This window comes from Salvelinus namaycush, chromosome 12 (genome assembly GCF_016432855.1).
Source record: "Salvelinus namaycush isolate Seneca chromosome 12, SaNama_1.0, whole genome shotgun sequence".
NCBI lineage: Eukaryota > Metazoa > Chordata > Actinopteri > Salmoniformes > Salmonidae > Salvelinus > Salvelinus namaycush.
The window spans coordinates 46,620,910-46,632,138 of NC_052318.1; the positions used below are offsets into that span (position 1 = coordinate 46,620,910).

Consider the following 11,229-nt stretch of genomic DNA (forward strand, 5'->3'; position numbering starts at 1 on the left):
CTTGGAATCAGAACCATTTACAAGTATTTCCAGTATGTGATGGGCAGAGCAGAAGAGGTATCAACAATAGAAACAGTAGAAGCCATTATAACAGTAAAATACAACAGTTTAATATCTATATATGTTTATATCTGTTCTTTGTCTCGTTCTGACAAGACAGACCAACACGAACGTGTGCAGAGCGGGTGGCCGTCCTATCGCCTTCAACCACAGAACATGGGCCGTCATTTTCAGTTTATTTCCCGGTGATTCTACGAATTGAATTCGCCAGTTTTCCGACACCCAGCAGCTGATCTACGGCGCATGGCCGACGTTCGTGTTGGTCCATCTTGTCCTTTAGACGTTTGTTATTATTATTATTTTTTTTTTACAAAAGCGAAGGAAACAGCAGCAAGTCTTTATTTCTTGTCTGTCTTTGGAGCTGTTGACCCCTGCATTTGACCCTGTGTTGCTCAAGCTGTTGACGGGGGGGGGGGGGGGGGGGGGTCGCTATTGCAGGTTAGATTTGGACAAAAGTCATTTTTTTTCCCCGTCACGTCAGACCATCGTCCTCAGTATTCTTCTTTGATAGTCATTGGTATAGACGGAGACACTAAGCCGCCACTGCTGCTGGTCACCATGGCAACGTTGCCAGGCATGCCAGAGCCTGGGGGAGTAGGTGTTGTTGTGGACGCAGGCTGAGGCTGCTGCATCTTCTTCTTGTTCACTTTCCTCTCTTTGGCACGCCGATTCTGAAACCAGATTTTTACCTATGGAACAAAGAAAAGATTTGATGTAAGTGCCCCCGTGACTGGTCCGGTAAACTTTTGAGAAAGGCGCACATGCGTGTGTGTGTGTGTGTGTGTGTGTGTGTGTGTGTGTGTGTGTGTGTGTGTGTGTGTGTGTGTGTGTGTGTGTGTGTGTGTGTGTGTGAGAGACACACAGAGAGAGAGAGAGACAGAGACAGAAAATGGAGAGATTGTCCCCTGTCCCATGATGTTGTGTCTGACCTGTCGTTCTGAGAGGCTGAGAGACGTGGCCAGCTCTGCTTTCCTCCTGATGGTGATGTAGCGGCTATAGTGGAACTCTTTCTCCAGCTCCAACCGCTGGTGATCTGTGTACACCACCCGGTACTTGTCTTTCGTTCTTGTCTTACCACCTGCAACAGAGTACAGCCATCTGTCAACTTTCATATTGTGTGTGTAATGTAGAAAAACAACTTATATTTTGACTAACTTTAATCCTTAAGAGTCTATTGACGCCACCCATGCGTCGATCTAAGTAACAGTAAAAATCTGTCAATTTCAGCTGGAGATATGAATGGGCTGCATCTCAATCCAACGCATCCGCGTATGTCGGCCTTCCACATCTGCGGTGGAAGGTGGCCGAGCTACGGTAGTGTTTGTCACATGAGACATCCCCAAAATCGGTCTTCTCACGGAAAATGTGTGTAAGGCCCGAACGGTTTGGCCTAAAAAACGAATATGACCACAAGATGAGACTCTCACCAACACGATGTGTCACGGGACTCATCTGAAGGTAACCCATACAAATGAATGAAAGTATGGAGGTAGTTTTGTGCCAACAGAAATAATGGGTTAAATATCTGTCAAATATTTCCTGAGCTTTCTTATATCTTCTAGATATAGGACAGCCACTTTAAAACCGTATGATACATTTTTTTTACTGTCTTTCTTACCATTTATGAATATGTTAGTGCAGTGGTTCCCAACGTTTTTCGATGACTGTACCACCAACTGAATTTTGCTTTGCCCGGAGTACCCTTGAAGTACCCCCTCATGTGCATTTCAGAGGTAGGCCTATGGTCTTATGTGTCTTCTCAAGTATCCCCCTTCTCAAGTATCCCCTGAGGATCGGCCACTGTGTAAGTCAATGCGTTTCTATAGGCTACAGCAGTAAAGGGCAAATTCAATATTTTATCAAATCTTTTTTTTTTTTATACATAAAGGGGTCCTAAAATATTAACTCAAATAGCTAAATGATCCATGGTATGACCATCTTAAAACAACTCCATATGTTAGCTTAGTAGGAGACAGGGCTTGACCTGCATTGGTTATAATGGGAGGATGACTGGGCCTACTGTCCAGTCAGATTTCACATTAACTTACATGCCATAAATAAACAACATTAGAAGAGTAAATAAAGATGACATCAGACATCTGTGAAAATGTGGCTTCTGCTTCATTTCATACATGAAACCTTTCACTAAAACACACACACAGATAAAGTAGCAAAGCTCTGGGATCAACTAGCCTTTTTAATTAGGTACCGTAAATCAAAAGTCACTTAATTCTGTCCATAGTGAACGAGGCACCTAAGTGCAGATGCAGCGACCAAGTTAAAGATTAAAATGTGTGAGCTCAGAGGGTGAGGGGGGCTGCCTGCGAGGGCGCCAGGCCTGTCAGTTATCCAGACCATTAGGCTGTTGAAACACAGGACACACCCTCCTGCTCCCATGTTCCCCTAATTGTTCCTCTTCACCTCCTGATTCATAATTCTCTCATGACCGTTGTTGTCAAATGTCCATGTTGACCGAGGAGGACCACTCCTAAACAGACGGCATCTGAGGTGTATGTCTACGGGGGTATTGACCCATACAATCGTAATGCTGCGTTAATCAAAAAGTGTACTGATTGTAGTGGCTCCCATCACCAGCGACGACACAGTTTGCGGTCACCTGAGAAGGCCACCAAGGGGCTAACTCTGAGCCTGTACATCTGCATTTCATTTGAATGTTAGGTGGCAACGCATCCTAATGCTGCGCTGGGAGAGACAAAACTGTAGAGGACACAGAAATATTCAACAGTCCGATGACAGTTTCCCTTGATGGAACTATTAAAAATGCCAGCAGCATTCAAGAACCCATAAAAACCCATAATTCAATCCAAATGTGAAAAGTTTGAGAACTGGTAGTGTTTACATTGAATAAGTGGAGAATGATTGATGCACTGTCCATGAATCTGTGTAGCACTGTACTTCTGTAATAAGTATCATCGATGGCTGCTGAGATAAATGGTTAAGCAGTTGAGGTTAAGGAGGTTTTCTGGCCGGTACGATAAAGTGACATGGAGATCATCTGTAACACGGACCATAGAACTCTCTGTCTGGGACAACCAGATAACCACATGAACTGGAACGACGAATTGTGGATACAAATGTACTTGTGAAGCATCCACGTCCAATAGACGACACCATTCAAATGAAATCCAAAGTCTGTGCCCCTGCAGCCTTTGTAATCATAAGCGGTCCCAGGCAGCCATTGACAACAACTTGATTTCTGTTGGGTTTTCTACACAGGAAGAAAAGCGTCAGAGTCATCTAACTCTCAGTTTGGGCAGTTTGGTCTACAGGATTCACATGGGTTCAAACTGCATTCTTGTAATTCAGTATCAGCTATCTACCTATAATCTATGAGGCCAGAAGGAGCATGCATACACGGAAATGATTTGCTATTTTCTCTTCGGGCCTGCTTTCTTGTACTGATAAAGGTGATTTAATACAAACTGTAGGCACAGTACAGCTAAGGTGCTTCCATGCCCATTACATTGAAGTCAGTAAAATATTATTTTTTTCATAAATCTCATGTCATGTGATGTCATTGCCTGGCGTATTATACCAGTAGGACCTATAGGATTGCCTGACGTAGGTCTAGTGGAGGACAAGCGTGAACCAAGCGAGCGACATCAAAGTAGTCGACAACTACTCCCGCCTTGAGACATAATGCCTGACGAAGAATTACAACATAGAAACACAATTCTAGAGCCCTAGGTCGCCGACATACAAGAAGACAACAAACCTCTTCATTTGCCTAACAAGATCTTCAAACCTCAGCACACTGTTTCTTTCATTTGATCACTTGCAAGTTTAGCCGTCTCAGCTGACTCTAAAGAATTGTTATTGAAATTATGAAAAAAATCCTGTGACATTATGAAATATGCAGATGTTGGGGGGAAAGGAGTGATTGCTCACGTAATAATTGTGACGTCTACACCAGACAAAATCCAAATGAATTCGATGATGACTATATTATGCCTATTATAGTCTATATTGTGCCTATTATAGACTATATTATGCCTATTATAGACTATATTATGCCTATTATAAACTATATTTTGCCTATTATAGGCTACTAGCCTACTACTTTTACTATTCACTACCGATGATAAGCAATTATAATCATAACTATAATCATTGAGCGCTTATTACTTGAATAGGTCGACACACAATGCAATTAAAATGCATACTCTGTTTTACCCTCAACTGTCAATACTTTGATTGCCGTGATTGGGAGTCCCACAGGGTGGCGCACAATTGGCCCAGCGTCGTCCGGGTTTGGCCGGTGTAGGGCATCATTGTAAATAAGAATTTTGTTCTTCACTGACTTGCCTAGAGGTTAATAAAGATTCATTAAAAATAAACATTACATAGCCCATACTACACAGATGTAGGATCTTCATTTGGGTCAGTTTGCTACAGCAGGAAAATCATTCTGCAGCAACAGGAAATGTGAATTATTACGCTATGTGGATTATAATTAATTGACATTTGTGTATGATAGAGTTTTTGTTGGGGCAATTCAAGTCTGAAATTTCAAAGTGGAAATTACAAACTTTAGAAGCCTTTTTAAAACTCAAATACACTAGAAATGTGCATTTCCTGCTGTCCAGGAAAATTTGCAGTAACAAAAGAGTGATCAAATTAAGATCCCACATCTGTACCCATAAAACGCACGAGATAATGCCACTAATTGAAGATGGCATGCGAGGTGTGATTCATGTGTTCACACAAGCACTGCAGTGAGGAGCAACTGTGCCAATGAGCGCAAAATATAAAGTTTATGTCAGTGACATATGATATTATATGACAATACACAGCAATGTCAAATACTTTAATGGGATTGGACAAATACTAAAGAATGAAAGAACTATGAAAAATCAAGCGACAGATAACCCGGTATTCCATCTTTCTGAGTTGAAACACGAATTCGTCTCTGAATTTAGAGAACAGGTGCACGCATCATTCAACGAATGTGACTCCCAAGGGCAGTGGTTCTGGTTTTGCTTTTCCCTCTCAACACGGTGCCTACAGTATTTCAGTATCTTTGATTTGAGAAAGAAAATGGGCCAAGATATTGCATTTAACCCATCATATTTCATATGTATGTGATTTGCTACAGATACATTTAGTTTATTATTATTTTAATAAACATTTAAAAACGTGATTTAGGCTTTACTTTCTATGGTTTTATGGACAACCAAATGATCCACTTCTTGATTACAAAAATGTATGAAACACCTCAGTAACCTACCTGAATTTGCCGGTGGTACGCTCCGCCTCATCCAATCATAAGGGTTTCTGCGCTGAGAATTGGGAGACAGCTGCCCAACAGATGAGTTGATAGACGGGAGAAGACCGGATTGTGGGACTGGAGAGAACTCTGGGGGACTATACCCTATTGGCCCCGGATTAGATGTGGACGGTCCTGTCCCCGGCCCATAGGGTGACCACTCTTCCCGGCTCGGCGGGTAAGCGGGGTTCCAGGCCCCCGTCTGGCTGTGGTGAGGGTCATTGTTAATCCCAGCAACGTGGTGGTATCCGCTGAAATCCGAATACTGCGGAGGTGCAGGGACAAAGTTCTGATGGTTCAAGTTGAGGCTGGGATGTCGCACTGGATTTGGGTACATGCTGGGTTCCTTCTCCAAAAGATAACTCACGTACATCTTTCCGTATGGGAACTCGTGCGCATAGTGTGCGTCAAGCGCGTTGCTCCTGCCTCCTCTACCCCAGTTTTCTGTTGAACCAAGGCCTCCTCTACCTGGCTGGTCGACAGCCTACTCTTCAACTTCTTGTTTGCTAAACACGCTGCCAGTCAAGAGGTGTCGCGCTGACGTCAACATTTTATAGCCCCTCATCTCCCTCCCTCACCTTATCCCACCAGGGACAATTTGCATTAGAGACGGGCCTGCATTTCAAAGGCAGCAGAGCACCGGCATCAAAGCCGTCACGGGCATTTAGAAGAATGCTACAAATCGCACAGGAGAAACTAACATGAGTTCGTGTTGATTTTCTCAATGGGAGAACCTGTCACTGCATTGTCCGCTTAACGCCCATACACGCCTTGTGGAATATAATGGTGAAGGGTCGAGGAACGTGGTAGCAAGGCCTGGAGTGGCCATGGTCTTTAAAAAAAACAAAAAACAGATAGCCTATCTATAAAATCATGTTGTGCATATAAATGTGTCCCAATAAATCCCTATTCAATGCTAAACGACCCTATATACTAACCATACAATTTCCTTAGATCGCCTACATTCTGCCATGTGCTCATCTCTTACTTGTTTTGGGTGATATATTCCTTGTAATATTAGGCCTATACGTATATTTATTTCATGAGTTGGCCTATATATTTGACTCTCCCACTGGAGCATAACATATTTCAAGTGACCTTTAACTCCAATTTATTGTAGCGTTCAAATATGGAATAGACCTAGTTCTTTGCGGGAAAGTATTGTGTTCTTTCTGTGCTGTGCTGAAACAGATAGCGCGGCTCCATGGCTGTATCAGGGGATTTCAAACAGATATCTGAGGTGATATGCCGGTCTAGTCTCGTGCCCACCTCCCGGTTGTTCTCTCGGTGCCCCGAGTTCATGCTTCTCTGTGAATTGAACTAGTGAAAAAACATGCAGGATGTAGCTGAGTTTCACGAGGGTCACACAATTAAAATAGAATTTGTCTAAATTTAGATACCATTGAAATACATCGAATTTGAAACGAAATACGACTTCAAAGCGAAATCACACCGTCTATTTTGTAAAAATAATTAAAGATAAAACATTAGATGTAATTCATTCAGACCTTAATGTTCAAGTCATAATTACTAACGAAATAGAATATACTATTTCAAGTTTTCCTTATTTTTATTTTCTTTAGATCTACAATAGTTCGTTTATTTCAGTTGTCTGCTATTACCGGTAATAACAAAATGTAATAGAATGTTTAGAAGCATTTTTTTCATTGGACGAAGCATTTCAATAATACCGTTTTTAGCTCAATTGTTCTAAAGATATAAATAATTGTAGCTATTTATAAAAATGTATTTATCTATTTATTCAAAAACGATATTTTTGATTTATGAAGGAGATTTCAAATATGTAAAATTGTACTTTCATTTCTGTCATACAATAACACAGATGTTTATTATAACAACATCAACAGTATAAACAATACAAACGAAAATAACGATAGCTATATAATAATAATTGATGAATTCAGTGTATTTCAGTTCAGGTGACAGTTTTTAGCATTCTGTCAGTATCAAAAGAAAATCAGACCTAGATGCATTTTATGTAATTCAACATAATATATTGAAGGCTGTTTATTATATAAAACTTTCTTTCCCTGTGGTGAAGTAGGGCAGTTTAACAACCAGCACTAATAATTTTAAACAGTTTAACCAGTTTGAACCAATTCATGTGCAGATAATAACCTGATAATAACCTAATAATAACAGTGGGAGCATACTGTACACTGTGAAGAAGCATTTGTGGGCGAGGGTATAGTGCTACAGAGACTTTGAGCTTCCCAGTGTCTCGTGGCATTCTACTGTTCTCTCTCCTCTCCTTGTCACCTGTGTAGCCGTCTTGGGAGCACTATGTTCTGTGTGGGCTGGTGTGTTCACCTGTGCTCTGCGAGGAGGAGGACTGTGCTGTGAGGTGACCTCTGTCTGGCCCCTGAGGGGGTTCCTCCACCAGGCTGAGGGCCCAGGGAAGTGGCCCTGCTCTGGTTCCCCATGGCTCCCTGTCTGGGACAGTGTTTGTCGGGCTCCGGGAGGACAGAGCGACACAATGACATGGGGAAGCCTCTCCCATCTCACCCGCCCTTAATGGTAAATATGCGTCCCTATCTGCCGTTCTCCCACTGCTTCCCACAGACTACCAGTCTGCCTGCCTCTCTCAATTAAATTAAATTAAAATGGCTTTTTTGGCATGGGAAAAATTGCCAAAGCAAGTGAAATAGATAATAAACAAAAATGTAATAAAAAAATCAGAAATTGAATGTAAACATTTCACTCACAACAGTTTCCCAATAATAAAGACATTTCATATTGTTATATTATTGGCTATAATAATGTATAACAATGTTCAAAAAGTTAAAGTACTAAAGGGAAAATAAATAAGCAGATGAATATTGGAATAGTGCTTCTACACCTGCATTGCTTGCTGTTTGGGGTTTTAGGCTGTGTTTCTGTACAGCACTTCGAGATATTAGCTGATGTACGAAGGGCTATATAAAATAAACTTGATTTGATTTGATTTGTATTTACAATGGTGTTCGTGTTCCACTGGTTGCCCTTTTCATATGGCAACAGCTCACAAGTCTTTGCCGCTGTGATGGCACACTGTGGTATTTGGCCTAATAGATATGGGAGTTTACCTAAATGTTGTTTGCTTTCAAATTCTTTGTGAGTCTGTGTAATAAGAGGGGAATATGCGTCTCTAATATGGTCATACATTTGGCAGGAGGTTAGGAAGTGCAACTCAGTTTCCACCTCGTTTTGTGGGCAGCGTGCACATAGCCTGTCTTTTCTCAACAGCCAGGAACGTGCAACATCAACAGCAAGGCTATGGTCACTGAGTCTGTACATAGTCAAAGCTTGTATTATTTTTGGGTCAGTCACAGTGGTTAGGTATTCTGTCACTGTGTACTCTCTGTCTAGGGCCAGATAGCATTCCAGTTTGCTCCGTTTGTTGGTTAATTATTTCCAATGTGTCAAGTAATTATCTTTTTGTTTTTCCTGTGATTTGGTTGGGTGTAATCGTGTTGCTGTCCTGGGGCTCTATAGGGTCTGTTTGCGTTTGTGAACAGAGCCCCAGAACCAACTGGCTGAGAGGGCTCTTCTCTAGGTTAATCTCTCTGTAGGTGATGGCTTTGTTATGGAAGGTTTAGGAGGCACTTCCTTTTAGGTGCCTCTCGAATTTAACAGCTCTTTTCTGGATTTTAGCGGGTATTGGCCTGATTCTGCTCTGCATGCATTATTTGTTGGGTTGACGTTGTACACAGATGATGTTTATGCATAATTCTGCATGCAGAGAGTCTCAATTTGGTGTGTGTCCCATTTTGTGAATTCTTGGTTGGAGTGGACCCCAAAAGTCACAACCTTAGAGGGCAATGGGTTCTATAACTGATTCAAGTAATTTTAGCCAGATCCTAGTTGTGATGTCAAATTTGATGTTTCTTTTGATGGCGTAGAAGCCCCTTCTTGCCATGTCTCTCAAATCATACACAGCTTTGTGGAAGTTACCTGACATTTAGGCCAAGGAAGGTAAAATTCTTTGCTCTAAGGCAACGGTGTCTAGATGGAATTTGATAGAATTTCTCTCTGTGTTTCTCAGTCAAAGACACAACTGATTTATAAACATGTTATAGATGAACACGAATGTGTATTTCATAAATTGTTCTTTCCCTGAGAAATGTAATTGTGAATTTTGACACATTTTCATGGGAAGAAATGAATAACAATCATGAAAATGGGTGAGATGAGAAAAAAAGTTCAAAGCAGGCTGGGGAGGGTTGACAGTGTCAGGTCACACTTCACAACCAAGTGTGACTTCCTCGTCAACGCAGGGTGCCATGAAGACAGTCAGGGGGAATGACCCGACCTGTGTGTCATGGAGACAGTGAAGTCCTGACTGACTGGCTGACTGCTCTATTGATTAAGCTCAATGCAACAGGTGGAGAAACGAGGGTGTACAGCCAAGAGATCAATGTAATTCAGTGGAACAAGAGCAATGGTAAACTCACATTGTATACGTTTGTACAAAATGATAATTTAGTCATTGCTTCACATTGAAGTCATGCTGAATGGCGTACTCCATGACTATTCCAAATAAAAATGTGCCTTGAGAGAGATCAAATCGTTTTAAAATAAAAATTTGAGTCTCATTAGGGATCAGTCCCCCAAAAAAAGGTAATATTGTGGAAAGGTGTTATGGTATAGGTTAGTTGAGATTTGTTCTTTGGCATGTTATGTTACCATTCATTTCGACAAGATGAATGTTTTTAGGCATGTAGTTGTAGTATTTGATCGTATTTAGATCAGATTAAGAGGGGTAGACTCCATTTTAAGCATTACTACACTTTATGTATTGCTTATAACTAAATCTAGGATATTAACTAAATATCAATTGATTCTTATGTGAATATTAAGGAAACAAGGTGAGATGTTTTAGAGCGGTGCTCTCAAAACAAGGGCAGTTGTGATTTGTTTCATCCACATTTCAAATATTCTGCAGTCAACGTTTAAAGGGCCAATCAGGAGTTGAAACAATAACAAAGCGCCACTCTTTCGGTAAAAATCTGAGGGATGGGGATTGAGAAATTGGATCACTCTCAAATTCACAGACAGAGCTATGGGTGTAAGGACTAGCCATCAATGATATCAAAATGATAGTTTTAACCATGTTTTGATACTATACAGTGTTTGTTTACAGTTGCTTTGTTTACAAACATTGGAGTAAAAAAAGCTTATATTTTGGGTTCTGATGGGGTACGACAGTTAAACTCAGCTCATGAGGCCTTTATAAGTTATATTCTTCAAGAATTAATTGGTACATACTGTATCATTAATTTAAGGCCCAAAATGGATGTAGCAAATGCTGAATGCTCCTTTAAGTATTGCTTGATACTACAATTTTCAATTCACATTTACTAATCTTTTATTTTACAACTGCCCACCCACAGTTGTGCATGGGGTCTTTGTTGTGGTCATACATTTAACCTGAGTGTGCAGTCTTGATGACCTCTGTGAAGATTGTATGTGAACTGCCCTCTGTCTCCCCCTGTTGCATAAATTAGGAAATTGCACGGGGCTTATTCATTAGTCGCACACCGTAGCAAAATGTTTTACATCGTAGTGAAACGTTTTGCAACGTTTCTATTGGACACATTTAGGTAGGTCCCTCCCTCCTTTCATTCTGTTTGGTTCTGTTTGGTTCCTGCACCCCAGAAGTGGAATGGGAGCAGAAAAAGAAGGCATTGTTTTCTTTAAACTTAATTTTGTTGAGATGGTAAAAGCAAACAAAACCTTGCATAAGAACACAGCAATAGAGTGAAATATGTATAACTGACAAATTGATTAAAGAAAACTAAGTTGAGAGTAAAGAGTGAGTGAACAGCAAATGTAGAAATGTGCAAAGAAATCATTATTCTCTGAGCTGCGTCCTTGGTTTG

The 11,229-nt window shown here is 40.9% G+C and overlaps 1 protein-coding gene across 1 annotated transcript; it reads right to left on the minus strand.

The window, feature by feature from the left end:
- Nucleotides 1–551: 551 nt before the first annotated feature.
- On the minus strand, nt 552–5,720 carry LOC120056653 (homeobox protein CDX-1-like). The gene is made up of 3 exons (XM_039004865.1): nt 5,309–5,720; nt 990–1,138; nt 552–749 (listed from the first exon to the last, which is right to left on the minus strand). Exons 1-3 carry the CDS (start codon nt 5,718–5,720, stop codon nt 552–554), a joined length of 759 nt encoding a protein of 252 aa, XP_038860793.1.
- Nucleotides 5,721–11,229: the final 5,509 nt, after the last annotated feature.

Excerpts from the sequence above, each read along its gene's own strand:
- LOC120056653 (XM_039004865.1), bottom strand. The coding sequence starts at position 5,720 with ATGTACGTGAGTTATCTTTTGGAGAAGGAACCCAGCATGTACCCAAAT. Across the intron at positions 1,139-5,308 it reads CGTACCACCGGCAAATTCAG|GTGGTAAGACAAGAACGAAA; the intron begins GTAGGTTACTGA and ends ACTCTGTTGCAG. Across the intron at positions 750-989 it reads TCAGCCTCTCAGAACGACAG|GTAAAAATCTGGTTTCAGAA; the intron begins GTCAGACACAAC and ends TTTGTTCCATAG.